Consider the following 17,696-nt stretch of genomic DNA (forward strand, 5'->3'; position numbering starts at 1 on the left):
GCTACAGGCGGAATAGTTGGCCAGACGCTACTCGTACTCTCAGGGAAGAATGCCAATGGTGGGCTGGAAAGATGATGACGCGATTGCGGCAGGTCAGGGTGAGAGGGAAGCATACCTGGATCCCTAATTTGGATCGAGCCGCCCCATTTGCCACCTTTTGATTCCTGGTGTCCTCGTTTCAACGATGTTAGGCGATAAGGTTGTACATAACAATAGAAGGTTTTAGGTATTGGAAGAAGAGCTGCTTCTGGAAGCAATGACGACGCTGATGCCGGCCGTTTGCTGTGCTCCCTGCCGCCGCCTTCATCTTTCGTCCGGTTCCCGTCGCCGAATCCTGCTCACTCCTTGTGCTGCAGTAAGCTCTCTCTTCCGCTGTGACTCGGAGAAACCAAAACCCTCTTAAACCCTAGTCTTTCCCGCTGAATTTTTTTGTTTGCAGCTTCCACTCGATGTGCTTCGACGGAAAAATTGTAGCTTTCGCTTCATCAACGTACCCGGAGGTAGAGTCTGTAGCCTCGTTGATCCATCACATATAAAAGATGTGATTTTGACGTCGCTTTGTGTGGATTTCCGCAAGGTCGATCTTTTAGGACGAGCAGAGTTTTTGCCTACTTGCCTGATTTGGAGAATTTGAACGATGGGCCGGTCAAGGAGGGGATTTCCTCCACTCTCGATTCAGATGTTGGTGTATCCATGGTTGGCAGCGTGAGGGGATCTTCCTTGATCCTGCAGTCTGATTCTTACACAAAGGGAAATGTCGATTCCCGTCATGGGAAGTCAGGGTCTGTTTCGTTCTGCAGATTGACTCACCAGATGTTGGAAGAGAGGAAGCTGATTTCTTCTCCATTCAAGGATGGCACAGGAACAATTGTGTGGGTTTTGGGTCCTCTAGCTTTGATATCATCTCTCGTCTTTCCCCAATTTTTTCTCAGCGCTTTCATTGAGTCAGTTCTTGGAGATGAGATTCTTGCAGGTATTTATTGCTCTTGGCCGGTACATACATTGGATGATCTTACAATAGAGAATGTTTTACTAATATAGTTGGGACAAGCTTAATGATGATGATTATTAGGATGGATATTATGATTTTGTTATAGTGCTTATGCTTTAGTTGTGCAAACCAATGATGAAACATAAGAAGTCAAATAAAACCCATGATTAAACTTACAACCGAGATTGTTTTAAAATAATTTTAATTGACTTAAAAACTTTAAATTTGGAAATTTGTGGCAATGTGACCTTACATGGAGTCCAATAGTGGGACGAGATCCTCATAGCCTACCCCAAATAGTTGGGATTGCAGTTTGTTTGTTTGTTGCTACTATTGTTGTATGATTCACAATCAATCAAGTGAGCTTTGATGAATGATAAAGTAAGGAATATACTATATTGTAGCACACTTTCAATGATATTGGTAGATACAAAACAGAAAGTTGAATGTGTAAAAGGTATTCAGATAGAAGAAAATTCTGCTAAACATAAGAAACCTAATCAACCTACTTATGACTAATGTTACATAAGATCAATGACATAGATGCTAAAATCGGCTGATACGATATGGATTGCCTGAGTTGTATCGGTATTGGTCAAGGCTGATTGATCAAACCGAAGAAATTGATTGTCTCATAAAGATCATTAGAGAAGATTTAGAAAGAAAATCTCAAGATTCAAAGAAATTGCCTAGTGGGGAGTTAGATTTCATTAGAAATAGATGTAAACAACTAAAGTTGGCCAAATCGAGAGTGAAAATGGTTGAGAATTATTAGAATTTGGTTGATTCATAAAATTCAGGTGTGTATCAAACTTTTAGCCAACCCTTGCTTAAATTCTAGTAAATGTGCACAAGGATTGATTTAGTAAATGTGCATGACAATGTGAGAGAATCTTCTTCACTTGCCTTGAGTTCTTACTTAAAAATTTCTCAACGTTGCCACCACTTGAGTTGTCACGAGATTGATAGGTCAATTTTGCTAGTGCTCATTAACAATCACTAGCTAAACCAAGTGTCTTCTCTATCTTACTCCAGAGTGGACTGAGAAAATTTATTATTGAATGATCCTATAACGCAATTCCAATGTGATGTAGATCTCAAAGCCTTATAATATGAAATACTTAATAATAAACGTTTTTTAAATAAAATTAATAATATAGTATTTATTCACTATGATAGTAAAATATGATTTTAACATTTACTATAACATATTTTGATTTTATGATTCGCTTTAATACAATTTTGTCATTTATTATTCTTGTACTAATAGATATGAGTTATTATTTATTTATATTAGTGAACAACTATTACCTAGCTAATAGTTCTAAAATATAAATTTAACAAATAGTAAGAATAATATGATACTATTAACTTAATAATGATAATGGTAATAATATGACATCAATAATATTCTGATAATATATTATGTATTAACCCCTTAACAATTGTGATTTTATAGATTTTCTACTGACCCAATACAACCATATTTATGTTTTTCTACCATCTGACCTAAAGTATTTAAATTATGAAACAATTGTTTCTGTTATTGGATAAAGATGCTATTTTTCATTCCTTTCTTTCATTGACTTCCACTGTAATTCAGGAGAGAATTATGCAAGACCTGATGAAGCTACTTTTTTCTTGTTAGAATAGACATTGGGCCCTGTGCTTGGTTCATGAAAAGGAGAATTCACATTAACTGACAGTCAACATGTATCTCTATGTTAATATCAAATATCAATACTTTTCACTTCTCTTTTTCTGTGACTAAAACATGTAACTTATCTTCTTCAAAATTAGTTCAAGATCTAGATAATTTAAGTGCTCTCCATTTGGTTTTTTACTTCTTCATTTTCTTCTAATGAAAAAAATCTTTGGTGTTGTAGTAAGCCTTGAAACACATCAATCACAAGGTAATATTTGACCTTGCAATTGTTGCGAGAAATCTCTGAAATAAATTTCAAGGAAAAATTACTAGAGAATATTTGATATCTAGAAACTCTTCTACTGTTTTCTTCTCTTTTGAGTTTCTTACATTATATTTTTGGAAACTTTGAACATCTGATCCATTGAGGTAGCAATTATCTTCTAATAATTAAAGTATTTTATGTAATAACTATGACTTGAAATTACTCAATGCACATGATGTCTGAATATTTTTCCGTTTCATCTGGTAACTATAAATTCTCTCCACAGAAATTGTCGCGTCATTATCTTCAGAGATCATATTTTATGCTGGGCTTGCTGCATTTTTCTTGGTAGCAGATCATGTTCAACTTCCATACCTTGACTTCAGCTCGAAAAGGTGGAGCCTTATAACAGGCCTTAGAGGGTACCTTTCCTTTGCCTTCTTCACAATGGGTTTCAAGGTGCTCGCTCCTCTTCTTGCTGCCTATGTTATATGGCCAGTTATTGGTCTTCCTGCTATAGTTGCAATCACTCCATTTCTATTGGGATGTGCTGCACAATATGCCTTTGAGATACACCTAGCAAACCGTAATTCATCTTGTTGGCCTGCATTGCCAATAATCTTTGAGGTATCAACTTAGAAAGATTTTTTTCCCCGCTTTTATCTGATGCATTCTTAAGGCAGTTCATCCCTAGCAGGTATATAGACTGTATCAGTTGAACAAGGGAGCACATTTTGTGGAAAGGTTATTGTTCTTAATGAAAGATTCATCAACAAACTCAGCAATGGAAAGAAGTAGCGCATTGATTTCCATGCTAGCTGTTTTCCAGATCCTCGGTGTGGTTTGCTTGTGGTCTTTAGTAACTTTTCTTCTAAGACTTTACCCTTCTAGACCAGTTGCTGAGAACTATTAAAGGTTGGTATGCAATTTCGTGTATATTCGTACATGCATATGGTTTTTGCTGCATTACTCAGATTTACATTCTAGTTGATGGAATTAGTTAAACTAATTTATCAAGTCCCTTACAAGTTTTTCCCTTTCCCTTTTTGAAAAATGGATCTTGCTATAAACAATGCTAAGGTGGTAGTTTCTTTTGATTTCTTAAGGAGCCATGGCCAACAGATTCACAAGTGAAAATTGTTCGATGCATCATAGTATTTGTAATCCATGATCATCTAATCTTGTTCTTTGTTTTTAAGTCTACTATGCTGATGCTATTTTGTAAATTTTTACATGATATTGAAATGGCCTGTATCAACTCGGAAATTACAGATAAGGTAACTAGTTTTTCACCGGCGGCGACGATGATGAAATCGAAATAGTACGATGATCACCCAAAAGAGACTCTGAAGCTCAACCTGCGATCCTGATGATATGGTTCTGAAACAAGACTTGTGCACAGTTACAGAATTTGAATTGAGTTCATCAGGACTTGTTGTGGAATTAATTCTGGTTTTAGTTAAGAGGCAGCTTAAAGTTAAAGTCAACTTGTTAAGTGTTCAAATAATTAATTGTAGCTCTTGAGCATACGTTTTCTACATGATTAATTTTCTGTCCCTTGTTCTAAGTGAGAGTTGAGTGTGATTAATTAAGTCAAGGTTTGAATTACGTGGATGTCAATCTTCTAATTTTCATGTCTCTAATTTGGATGCATATCTAATTAGCAATTAATATCAATTTGTAGTATTGTATATATATATATATATATATGTCAAATTTCAATTGAATTGAATATATCGGTTGATTATTATTTTACACCTTTTCAAATAAAAATTTACTGAAATTAAAATCCATTGTGCTTTAGAAACCTTGAAAAAATAGTAATATCGGAATATTTTTACTACCTAAATTTAATTTTTTTTAATAAAAAACAAATTAAATGTTAGTTTGATGTGAATGTGTTTGTGTGTATTTATTTGATTATTATTGTGAGCATTGCCGGTTGCTAAAGGGAACCAATTTCGTGGTTTGACCTTTGAGGGTTTGCCCTTCTGTAGGATTTGACTCGAGTGGAATATTTATATGTGGATTTTGTGTGGGTTCCATCATGCCACGTTCCAAGATATTGCAGTTGTAATTCTTGTAAAATAATCCCTTTTAAAAGAACAATTTAGATGGAGATTAAAATATTTTTCCATTTTTCACATAAGTTCATATCTTAATGAAACGACAAATTTAATGGGAAACATGGACGACCCAGACGCCGACACGTGTAGGTAATATTTTTTTTTAGTAATCCTCATGAACCATGAGGGTTATTTATGCCTTCATATTTAAATTCAATAGTGTTTAAGTTGAATAAGTATAAATTGAAAATAATAAATTAAATTAAAAATATATTTTTAAATTTTTTATTTTATTCATTTAAAATTTTGTTATTCTCAAATTATACTATCAAATTTAAATCTGATGTAGATATATTAATAAGATTTTTAGTAATATATTAGTTCAAATCCTGGAAACAACCTCTTGCCAAAGGAAGGTAAGGCTGCGTACAATGGATCATTTCCCCGGACCCCGCATGGCGGGAGCTTCATGCACCGGACTGCCCTTTTTTTTAAAAAAAAAATTAGATCTAAGAACTGGATACATTAAATAGACTTCTAAAAATATATTCTTTACTTTACGTCTATCAATCTTTCAAAAATTGATTAATCAACTTTATGTAAAATTGGTATTCTAAATGATGTGATCTAACAGGTTGACATTAGCACAATGTTGGAGGAGGCTGTCCACTATGTGAAGTTTTTGCAGCTACAAATCAAAGTAAGTAGAACCAAAACTAACAGCTACAAGAACATGCTTCTGCAAATTATGAGTTAATTTAAAGATGATTTTCCAAGGCCGGTTAAGTGAGCTGTTCCTTCTGTCTTACTCCTAAATTATGATCATATTGCAGCTCTTGAGCTCAGATGAACTATGGATGTATGCTCCAATAGCTTACAATGGGGTCAACATAGGGCTTGATCTAAAGATTTCTCCACTGCAGGAGAAATAAAAGGGAGACTCCAAGAATGTTAAGAGTGATATATATATAAGCCAACACTAGCAGAGACTTATTCTTTTTCTCAAAATACGATATGATTTTTGGTATGTAATACAAAGCCAAATAAGTGATAGTGAGCATATTAATTGGTTATGTTGTTCCCCCTTTCATAATTCAATTGTAAATGATGTGAAATATCAAATCTAAGAAGAGTAGATAAATATACATGTCTGTTTGAATATTGTTGGATTTTTTTGTTTTTGTGTTAGTGAGGGAGAAGCGAAAGGGGAAGTATATTGCCGACAGTTAATAATACTCGCAAGTGATGAATGTGGATAGTGTATATTTTACCAGTGATATTTGTGCTTATATTATATGATCCATAGCAATTGCAATTATCATGTATAATCAAAGAACAAGGAATGGAGAATAGTGATGTAATGACAGTGATGAAGTAAGGTTTTTAGTTTGAGATTGGATCAATGCAATCAGTTGAGTGAATCCATATATCATAATTCTTTGGGATGACAAGGTTGGCAACCAAATCCAATTAGTCATGTAAGTTAGTACGGTCGATTAAATCAGTTTAGCTTGGTCATCTTTGATCGACCAAGTAGATTGTCATGTCAGCACTATCTAATCAGTTGGGTTGATAGGAATAACCTGATTCAATTGGTTAAGCCAATCAAATTAGCCTAATTTCATCTACCAAAATGATAAGCTATCCCCATTCAACTGATCATGAGAATCAGAGAAAAATCTAGTTGGTTTGGTTAACCTGCTAAACAATTTGATCGATTAGTTTAGCTTGGACAACCAAATTCAAAAAATTGAGCAAATCAAGTCATCGAAGTTGATTTGATCAATTGTGTTGGCCAAGTCAACTAATCCATCCAGCATCCTAACTTTGTGAAGCTCGATTCCAAAACAAACCAAGAAAACTTAACAGATAGCAACAATAAAAATTGGACAGTACGATCCAAGTGAAACCAAAAAGGCAAAACACTTCATGTTGTGATTAAAGAAAACAGTGCTATGATATTTTCAATTTTTACTGCAAATAACAAATAAACCAACAAAGCATTTGTAACAAACGTAGACGTGTCAACATTTAAAAAAAGATATTGGCACAATTTCCTAAGTATCAACTTTCACTTCACAACTATAACGGCCTGACGACAGAGACACTGATGATATACACTGAATATGTGAGGTTTTCATCTACAGTTGACCTTTATTCCTATCGGAGATGGAAACACATTAGATATACTATCATCCGTTTACTGGATGGACAACTACAACATGGAGATCAACACTACATGGTGCTGATCCATCAATGATTGACGAACCTTGTGCATCAAGGTTAGAAATCGAGTAAAAACAGGAGAAGAGCCATGTGTTCATTACCTGATACCATGAGCTCAACAAATGCATTGATGTCACTGTTAGTCTTCTAAAGAATCTTAATGTCATTCAAATGATATTCGCCTCATTGAACTCCATGTTTCATTAGACCTGGAAATCCTTCATAATAAATAAGCTACTAACTCCCTCAGGTCCATAGCTACTCAACCTACTCCAATCAGACCTGATTATTGTCTTCCTTTCCATAAGGTTTGGGCAATGCATGGAATTGGAAATTTCCAGCACTGAGCTGCACTTCAATCTGGGAATTTGCTGATGAGCCAGATTGAACTGGCACAATGTAACTCGAACAAGGAGGGGACAAACTTGGGAAAACCCTTGCAGCGGAATGAGTTGAAAGATGAGAGGCAGCTAACTCAGGAAATTCAGGATGAGAACGATTGTTCTCGCTGTGAGTACAAGTAAAACCAGAGTGGTTTTCAGTATGATACAAAAAAGATTCACTTCAAAATCTCCCAGCTTCACACAAGCTTACCTATTGAAGATGTGTTTCCTTTTCATGCATGGTTTGCTTTTGGATTTGCTTTGATCTTTTGAACTAATAGAATTAGCCTGTCAAGACAGACATTATGGAGTATATAAAGAATTGCAGGAAGAACTATGCATCAAAATAAAGGAAATCTGCAACTCACGAGTTTAATCCCAGCAAAAGTCTGGAGAGAACCGTGAATATTGTAGTGGTTGGCATTCCGTAGAAAGGGATGGTCAAGCAACATATTAGCAGTTGGCCTCTCTGCAGGATTCCTATGAAAGCAACGCTGGAGGAAATCCTTGCCCTCACTGGACAAGGTTTCAGGTATTGGCGGATCTTTACAGAGGACCTTAAACATTGCTTGGGGCTGTAATCATTCCAAACAAAATTAATCGAAAATCAAGGAAAAAGGAAGTACAACCACAATAAAACAGAGGGTACCACTTCAAATTTAAGCTGCTAAGCTTTAGATATCTATCTGGCAACCTTTTTTTTTTCTTTTTAATCTATTTGGCAATAGTAATAAGAAAACGAAACATTTTCAGTAGAGCTGGAAGGAAGCAAATGAGACAAATCTGAGAGCATTTGATCAAGAAGCTACTACCTACTAAAAGCAACACGTACATACAATTACAATATCTAAAGATGAACCCACAATGATGATAAGGAGGTATTATATTTAATTTAATTTTCTATTAACAAACATAACAATAGTTTTTTTCTAATTAGTAATAACTAACAATCCAAAAAATTTATTTAATATGAAATTTATCATAACATAATATACCATATTTTTTATAACTTAGACGTTACGTTTGGGAAATAACTTTGCCCATAGAAGCTTTAGAAAGATGGTTCAGTAGGAAATAAATTGAGTATGCACTTAAGAAACAACTCATTTTCATCCCAAAGTGCATTTAGCATTGAGGTTGAGATCTAAAAGGACCTCGAGAAAACACCACTAACTTTGTCACCTAGTGAAATGAACTTAAATCCTATATATAGCCAAATGTGCCGTGTAGGCCTGATGCTACAGAAGAATAAGTATCTCACAGAGAATAAATAAATAATCTCACACAGGGAATAAAATCTATATGAGAAATTAAAATTTCATTAATTAGACGATGATCCAAACAGAATGGGTTAAAATCACTTTTAAAAGTCTACAACATTGATCTATTCTTCTAAAAATAACACAAGAAATGGTATATCCCCTAATTACTTCAGAAACAAATAATTAAGTTTTAAAGTAATTTATAAATTCACCTTCTTTATCTTCATTACTTCAAACTAAGACTTAAAATATTTTCTAAAAAAAACCCTATAAACTCTAAAACTTACTATTTTAAATTTCACAATAGAAACTTTCGAATTTTAAACTGCATCAAGGATGTTATATTGTTCATCGTCGAGTATTTAGATGACTGTTATATAGAGACTTTTGTATGAGGAAACAATAGAGGAACATAGGCTGAAAGCAATTGATACACTTGGTTCATCGACACCTACTCATGGCAATGGGAAAAGGATGGGAGATTCACTACCAGCTCAGCCTACCAAAATCTGATCTTCTCGGGTGTTTTGGAGAGTTCATGCATGAATACAAAACTACAGCTGGACCAGAAAGGGAGTCTATGAGAAGATCACCATGTTGTACTATGCCCTAGAGAACAGCAGCTATATATTGAGACCAGAACCATCTTCAGATGTCAGACAACAGAATATGGCTGGAATCTCTTAAGTGATGGTTTTTGCCTAAGCAAGTCCACTGCTTACTCACCTAGTTGCTGGTTCAACTGCAACAGGTGGTAACTGGAAGGATGACAAAGATTGGAAGCACAGTAATCCACGCATGGTTCTATCACATATGAGTTACCAGATGTGAGAAGATATTCTCAAACAAGGAACCTTTTTTCCTTGAGCTCCTCGGTGGGAAGATGGCTGGAAATGTTACACTGCTGGAGAACAAGAGTGCCTCCAGCTGATCATGTTTTTTTTTATAGAGGTACTGCACAGATTTACTCTGACTGCAGACACTATCAATTAGCGCTGTCAAAAAATTGGAAGGAGACCTGGCTGCTTCTCATCGGGGGCTCAATCTTTTTTCCAGATACGTGATTTTCTTCCTTGGTAGGTTGTTATTTCTTGTTGTTTTCTTGTATACTGTGGTATTTTGTGTGTGTATTGTGGTTGGGAACTGTTTTCTCCCTGCTTTAGCATGGTGATAGGTGTGCTGAACTTTTTGGTTGCAGCTTGGGTGGTAGTTTATGTTGTAGCTTTGGATATGTTGTAATGAATGTGAGTGAACATCTTTGTTCACTCTTTCATTTAAAAAAAAAAAGTTAATGCATATATTCCATCCTAGAGGAACTCTACCATGGGGGCATGTGAATAAAGTCCACTGATGAGATCACATATCTTGTTATGGTTCTATAGTTATCTTTTTATCCCTTGGCCGTATTTTATCCATCTGATCCTTCTATTTAAATCCTTTGCTAGAAACCAAGTACTAGACCAATAAGCTAAATCAGGGTTGTTTCTTTACTAATCAGAGAATTGGGAAAAAGAATGTAACTATATGAAGCTAGATATTAACAGCATATACAACAATGCCACAGATGCCAACACGATGAAATCAGAAGCATACACACCCCTTCTAGATCACTCCATGGGTGCTTCCCTGTGAACATCTCAATGATGGTACAACCCAAACTCCAAATGTCAACAGCAAGATCGTATCCAATTTCTTTGTTAATAGCCTGCAACATCTGCAACAAAAAACAGGTTCAGTGTTCATAAGAGTTACATATGTGACAAACTACTTTAATTTTTAAAATACAAACACACTGAGTTTACAGAAAAACAATCTTCTTGGTTTTACATGCTGCCAAGTGAATATTAAATAAATTAGGTGAGGAGCTACTATTTCTGCAACCTTCTGCATGATATAGAATCATTCGCTTCAACCAAACTGGCTTCTAAATACAAAAGAAAAGCTAGATTTACATCTGGAAATGGCATTCTCTCTCCTTCCAGAAGAATACCTGTGCTATCCACTCTCTTGCTTCTGCTGGAGCTATTGCTGCATAAGATGGAAGTCAATGCCTTACAGCAGTTCATCCGCAAAAGTATTTTTGTTCCAACAGTAGGGCAACCCAGAAAAGATATAAATGTTTCTACTAGGCCCACCATCATAAGCCAATTCAGATACAATGCTTTTGCCTCAAATTACTAAGTTCAGGAGCTTTGACCAAATATAGCTAAACATAACCTTAAGTACTTATCCCATTTGGCTATACGAACCAGTCAAAGGTGAAACCTTAAGAGAACCAGGCCTATTACTGATGGAAGCAAATCATGTTAGTTATACTATAGATTTTGACAGAGTACACTGCTTTTCTAGAGTCAAACAACTTGTTTTATGTCACCAAACAAAATACAGATAATTCTTAAAGAAGGTGACCAATTGAAAGAATTTATACAAGAGAAAATGAAATTACTAAGTAGAAGCAAAAAATGAATTCTGCTTGAGGAAAAAACAAGAAGAAAAAGACATACCTCCGGAGCCATCCAAAACGGTGAACCTTTCAATGAACAAGTAGGTGCTGCTCCACTTAACTGATTAAAGGGAAAAAGAAAAAAATCAAATTAATAATGTTAATCAATGTGGCACACTGGCAACTCATTAGTTGTTTAAATCTTTTTTTATTTGGCCACTACCAATATAAATATTTTCTTTCAAATATTATTTTCATTACAAGTCTTAAAATTGAACTAGAAAATTAATATGTATAAAGAAGAGAATATTCAAAGACATAAATTATCAAGTTTATCTTTCCAATCACTATTCAGATATCTGCAGTTAGTGTTACCTCTAACAAAACCAACTAGTTGTATATTGACTATTAACTAGAACAATAACAAGGAAACATAGTTAATATCATGACATCAGATAATTTACCCTCCAAAACACACAGAATGCAGATTCTATAGTATAAAACACATATCAGAAAGAAGTATAACCCTTGGTGTACGAATTACAGCTCAATTATAAACCATAAAGGTAAGCTTACATGTTTTGCCATGCCAAAATCAGCAAGCTTTACAATGCCATTCGCATCAACCAGTAAATTTGCCCCTTTGATATCTCTGTAGGAATGAACTAGCGATTAGAGTTACGTATGTGTCTAAACAATGCATTCTTTCCATGAATAAACATGACAATCATTAACAAAGTGCAAAATTACTAGTGGCATATAGAAGATTCCAGAAATTTAATTTGTATTCATAAATTGAAATACAAAAACCATCAAGAACTGGCTGTCTTCGGGCAAAAAAGGAGCACATAGCGGCTTTCTGTTCTTTATGCCAAAATTTACACCTTATTAGCAATAGAAAATTCAAACTCTCTTTTTGCATGAATTCTGTTAAAATCATAACAGATCGAATATTTCAGAAAAAAAAATCCAGACAATACGCCTCTGATATATATAGTAAAGTGGTTAGCATTTGACTGGGATAAAGGTGTACATCATTAAATCGTACACAAGGTTGCAACAGTATATGCAACTTCTCTCTTCAAAATGAAAGAATAGATGATCAAAAATTAGTCCCAGAAATTCATTTAATGATGCCACATACATACATGCTTGTGAAAATGGCATTGTTGAAATTTTCATTGATAAATAGAACCACTAAGAAATTAGACCCCCCCCCCCCCCCCCGCAGGCAATTTATCGTTCCAATGATCATGATAGGCATAGGTAAGAAAACAAATAGGATTAATCTTCTGGCCTTTGGTGAACAGAAGGGAGTCCATAATGTTACATGTTTTCTTTTAGGATATGATTTTGGTTTTGAAGGAAAACGAGGTGGGACCCCATGAGAAAATGGACTAAGGAAACTAACACATTTTAGTTACAAGACCTATCCAAAGCGCAAAATAGATATAGGAGCAAGAGCATGTGAAACATAACAAAAGGCATGCACACAACATGCCATGTTAACTGCACAAATAGAATCTGCAGCACAAAAGGGGCCCATGTAAACAGATCCATTAATTTCAAAGATTTCATATTCAGATTTTCTGATAAGGCTTTGACAAAGCTTTGATTCTTTGGATTGTCTCACAAAGTACCAGTCTTTGGGATGCAGTAAATGACCATTGATATTGCACCTGAAGATTGACTTTTTTTAAGGTTAGAATAATTAGCTTTAAAAACACTGCATTGCGGTAAAATAGATGTTTAGTTAAGAAAAATCATCACAGAGAATAATGGTTCTGAGATATTTCTCATCGTGTCTAACCTATTTAGTTCAAGCCAAGTCACTATCCCTTATTAATCTTGTACCTCTAAGCCAAATTTACAAGGAATCCCTGCTGCATGTAGTTTCACCACAATCAGTGCCTCTAATAGACTAATACCCATATCATACTGCTTTCCAAGGAATAATATAAATTATAATCTACATCCTTTTCCCTGGCCTCATTTATGTTACATGATCCTCACAGTGAAAAAAATTTGCAGACACTCCTTTGGGTGTTCTTCAAGTTTAGGAATTGAATTATAACATGAAACCTTAATCTTATTTTCTCTGTATCAGAGATTGCCACTGTTCTCAGCGAAATTGAACTCCATCTTGATTCAATCCATCAGAACTTGCTGAAGAATCTAACTCACTGCTTGAATAAACTCCTTGAAATAAATCCAACATGTATTTTTTAGCATCAATTTTCAACATATATCATGTAACTTGAGTAGGTAAAAAGAAAAACTGAATATATTAGAATAGTTTTGATGATCATGGCAACAACGCATCGTGAAAAAAAATACAGAAAAAAGATCAACCATAAGAACCCAATGAATTTGCAAAATTGGACAACATTTAGAATATAGTTTATTTGTTTTCTGACAACAACATTCAAATTAACTAATTCTAACTTGTGAGTTGCCATACAATCTCTTGGTGGAATAGCAAAAAATTTATTTTTTTAAAGCAATTAAGGGTGAACAAAGTTCACCCATGATAAACTAAAGGAACTTCCAAACATATACAATGGGATTCACTAGCATCAGAACACTGACCTGTGCATGATGTTTTTACTATGCAAGTAAATCAGCCCATTCAATATATGACAGGTAAAATTGCGCACCACTGATTCTGTCATAGCTCCACAATACTGGCGAACATACTTATTAATTGATCCAGGGTGGACATACTCTAAATAAATGTACAGGTGATCCTCAATCTGCATATTCAAAACAGAAATCCTAAATAAAGATGTGATAGGGCAAAGATGAAAGATTCACGATAACCACAAACAAAGCTCACTGTTTCCGTCCCATAGTATTGAACAATATTAGGGTGCTTAAATTGACTAAGAAACTTTATCTCCTGCAGAAAAGTGAACAAAAGTTAATCGATTAGCCAAGCACAAATAAGCAATCTCAATCAAGTGGCTTCAGATGTAATTGAAAGTATCAGCTGATTAGGGAAGAAGACACAAGGTTGGCACTAAACCATTAATGTCTACACATTTGGCTAACTTTGTACAGGGGTGGAAAAACCAATGAGAAGGTAATATGGCTTGCAAAATAATTTAAGTAAATATATTAACTAACTATGATATTGAGAGCTAACCTGTTCTAACTGCTTCAAGCATTCAGCTGATTTGGGATCATCAGGAATTATATTAACTTCTTTCATTGCACATAAAGCACCAGTGTGTCTGTCCAAGTGTATAAATTATAAGGGAAAAAAAAAGAAAAGGAACTAAATACCACCATAGAAGTATACAAATGTTTTTACCTGTTAGTGGCTTCATAAACATTGCCAAATGTTCCACTTCCAAGTAGTTTCCCTTTCTGCCATTGATTAGTCTTGTGTGACAACTCAGCTTTTGCAGCACTCTGATGAGAAGAAGTCAATTGTGAAGCAGGTGATGCCCCAGGAGGAAGAGGAAGTGGGTGCACTTCTACATTACCACCACCATCGTATCTTGTATTTGAGTTCTCTGGGAACTTCTTTGTGTGCAAGGGTGAAGGAGGCCCACTAGGATTTCTAGATTTTGAAGTATTACTTTGAATATTTGGACTAGAAAATGGAGAAATTTCAGGACTATGAATCATCTTATCAGGTGACGTCTGTGAAGAAGAAACTGTCACCAGACCCATGGTAGAGACCTCTGGTGTTGAACACACTTGAAGGCCTGTACTGCCATTGCCAGAAACCAAATAGTCTGCACTACTCAATCTCCTAGGGCTGCATACAGGACTAGCAATAGGGCTTGAAAAATCGCCAATTGCAACAGTATTAGCAGGAATCTTCAATTTAAAGTTCATAGTACTAGAAGAATTTGGATCTTGCAATACTTTCCTCTGGTAACTAATTGTTGCCTGATTTGATGGCTTGTCAACATATTGTCTACATTGGAGATTAGTCTGGTAAGTTAACCTACTGGAGTGTAATAAATGCAATTCAACAACGTTTCCTTGGTATTAAAATCAAAAGAACTAAGCCATGTTAGCAATGAAAATATTTCTTACCAACAGACAAATGAAATCACATATTCAGTTATCACCAACCATATGCTGTCGAAGATCATATAAAATTGTAGCCTATACGAGTAGCAATAGTTACAAGCAGTGAGATAAAATGAACAGAATGCCCAAATATTTTTAGGTTACCGTCAATGTATGTCAAATGCAATCGCTACAGTAATGTTGGATGATGAATAGCCTTAAGAAAATACTTAAGACCTTTAAGATTTTAATTTTTGCACTCTTTTTGGGTTTCTTATTTCTTTGAAGTTTGCTTTTTTTCCCTATCCCAGCAACATGCATGTAGGGCTAACTAACAATAATCATAGTTGCAATTGTTCACAACCATCACAATGCAACTGAGACCATAATCCTTAACCTAAACAACAACCTACTGCTTGAACAATTTTTAGCAACAAGGCAAGCCCTCTAAAACCAATATTAGTGTCAATTAGGAGAGTCAAGGATGAAATTTATCCAGAGTAGTAAGCAAGGAGTCAATGGGAACATTAAATTGTTGAGATGGAATGATATTTTGGGAGAGAAACTTGGTAACTTATCTGGCTCCAAAAGGACAGGGAAAACCAGTAAGATGGATTTCTAAATGCAATTATAGTGTGATTTATCTTCAAACACTAATTAAAACGGGGCATATATGCATTAAAAAGTTTCCATTAAAGATGGATTTAGTTTTTCTGAAATCGTAGAAAGGGATATTCCATTTGGCGATCTTTCCCTTTCAAGACTTGGATTTTAAATAACTATTTCTTTTCATAAAAAAAGGATTTTAAATAATATAAAGACCTGGCAAATCTACTTTTGTTTCAAGCTCATCCTGATGTACACCAAAATGAATAATGAAGCTCTTGTTCTAATACCATATTAATATAATTATATCCTGACATTAAAATAATTTCCTAATCATGTCTTCTCATAAAGACACCACTGCAGTTATGATATGCTAATACTCACAATCATAACGTCAAAGTTATTACAGATAATAGTGAAACTGAAAAAAAGTTACGCTAACTATACACCAAGCACCTGGAAGAAAGAAGGAATCATGTGAAGCAAGATTCCATCTAATATCAATGTTAAGAACCTCAATTTTGTCAAAAAAAAAAATCACATAGATGTTTTCCTTGATGAACCATTAGGACTACAAAGAAAAGAAACCAAGATTCCATACAAACATAAATAATATGCAGGATAAAGAGACAAAAATGAGCCCCAAGGATCTCACAACACACGTATCGAGCGCAGATATTTACATTCAACAACAAAAAAACTTCATACCTTCCAACAACAGATTCAAGGGCCAAGGGATCGGCGACCGTGCCATTCCCTTGATCGCCTTCCGCCCTGCCCAAAGTCCCCAACGGAGAAGGAAGAGGACGCCCCACGGAAATCACCGGAGAGAATCCCAACCCCCGGTCCGAGACCGAATCTCGATGCACCGAGACGGCGGGAAGGGGGAGAGGGTGCGGCAATAGCATGGGCGAGGACGCAGATCGGGAGGGGAAAGCATCTACACTGCTCGAGGCGCGCGAGACGGGTGTGGAACTCAAGAATGAGGGCGAGGGTTCCTCGAGGGACAAGGCCTCGATTTGGAGGTCGGTGAGGTGGCGAAGCTTGCGCTGGCGGGTGAGCCGAGGATGCCTGTCACGGCGGATCCAGGGAAAGAAGCGGGAGTCCTTCGATCGACCCCTGCTCGGCGCAGAGGAGAAAGCCGAGGAAGACGACGAGGCGGAGGAAGGGGAGGAGGAGATGAGATTGTTGGCGCTGCTGTTGCTCTTCCACCAGGGCATGACTAGGACGGAGGCGGAGGACATGGGTGGTGGGAGCAGGAGGGTCAAAGTGGCACAGAATGAGTGGGAACCCTAACCCTAGCGTCCCCCATGGGAGGAGGAGGAGGCGCCGGTGGCGGAGGCGGAGATCGTCGAGAAGAAGGATGAAGAAATGAGCGGCGGGCGGGAGCGTGACGAGCCCCAACTCTGTTGGATACGCGGCTTGGAAGAACACGATTTGTTACGTGTTTTCGATTTTGACTTGGACTCATTCCGGAAGTTTGACTTTGAGACAACGGAAATTAAAAATAATGTCCCCGTTGACTTCACGAAAAATTGATTTAATTTCTTTTTTAACTAAATGAGTAGATGAATTTATAAATTCATCCGCAAATATTCTTTTTTGATATTTTTATATTCATCTAAATTGTTTGGGAGGTAGCTGGTCTGGATCACATAATAAGGAAGCAAATATTAATTAATATGTCACTTTTCTATCAATATTAAACAAAATAATATAGATCGATTTAATTATAAAAAGCGATGAATAAGTAGGATTATGGTGGCAATTAAGGCATTCTCTT

General features: G+C 35.8%; 2 protein-coding genes across 2 annotated transcripts; one reads left to right on the top strand and one right to left on the bottom strand.

The window, feature by feature from the left end:
* The first annotated feature begins 102 nt into the window (after nt 1–102).
* LOC141841015 (uncharacterized) lies at nt 103–4,544 on the top strand. Its single transcript, XM_074729133.1, has 6 exons — nt 103–355; nt 440–500; nt 578–973; nt 3,188–3,528; nt 3,599–3,816; nt 4,174–4,544. The coding sequence occupies exons 1-5, from the start codon at nt 257–259 to the stop codon at nt 3,812–3,814; spliced, it is 1,113 nt and encodes a 370-aa protein (XP_074585234.1). The 5' UTR covers nt 103–256; the 3' UTR covers nt 3,815–3,816; nt 4,174–4,544.
* A 2,383-nt stretch (nt 4,545–6,927) lies between these two features.
* On the bottom strand, nt 6,928–17,269 carry LOC141838210 (uncharacterized). The gene is made up of 11 exons (XM_074725622.1): nt 16,622–17,269; nt 14,595–15,242; nt 14,427–14,514; nt 14,118–14,180; nt 13,871–14,034; nt 11,858–11,933; nt 11,343–11,402; nt 10,436–10,552; nt 7,945–8,151; nt 7,788–7,864; nt 6,928–7,701 (listed from the first exon to the last, which is right to left on the bottom strand). Exons 1-11 carry the CDS (start codon nt 17,155–17,157, stop codon nt 7,470–7,472), a joined length of 2,268 nt encoding a protein of 755 aa, XP_074581723.1. The 5' UTR covers nt 17,158–17,269; the 3' UTR covers nt 6,928–7,469.
* Nucleotides 17,270–17,696: the final 427 nt, after the last annotated feature.

Source organism: Curcuma longa, chromosome 11, assembly GCF_044706935.1.
Source record: "Curcuma longa cultivar G26 ecotype Majalengka, Jawa Barat chromosome 11, ITB_CL_G26_1.1, whole genome shotgun sequence".
Classification (NCBI taxonomy): Eukaryota; Viridiplantae; Streptophyta; class Magnoliopsida; order Zingiberales; family Zingiberaceae; genus Curcuma; species Curcuma longa.

Coding starts and splice junctions, on each gene's coding strand:
- LOC141841015 (XM_074729133.1), top strand. CDS start 257: ATGACGACGCTGATGCCGGCCGTTTGCTGTGCTCCCTGCCGCCGCCTT. Junction 356..439: donor TGCTCACTCCTTGTGCTGCA/GTAAGCTCTCTC, acceptor TTTTGTTTGCAG/CTTCCACTCGATGTGCTTCG. Junction 3,529..3,598: donor CATTGCCAATAATCTTTGAG/GTATCAACTTAG, acceptor CATCCCTAGCAG/GTATATAGACTGTATCAGTT.
- LOC141838210 (XM_074725622.1), bottom strand. CDS start 17,157: ATGTCCTCCGCCTCCGTCCTAGTCATGCCCTGGTGGAAGAGCAACAGC. Junction 14,181..14,426: donor GCTTGAAGCAGTTAGAACAG/GTTAGCTCTCAA, acceptor ACTTTTCTGCAG/GAGATAAAGTTTCTTAGTCA. Junction 11,403..11,857: donor ATTTTGGCATGGCAAAACAT/GTAAGCTTACCT, acceptor CCCTTTAATCAG/TTAAGTGGAGCAGCACCTAC.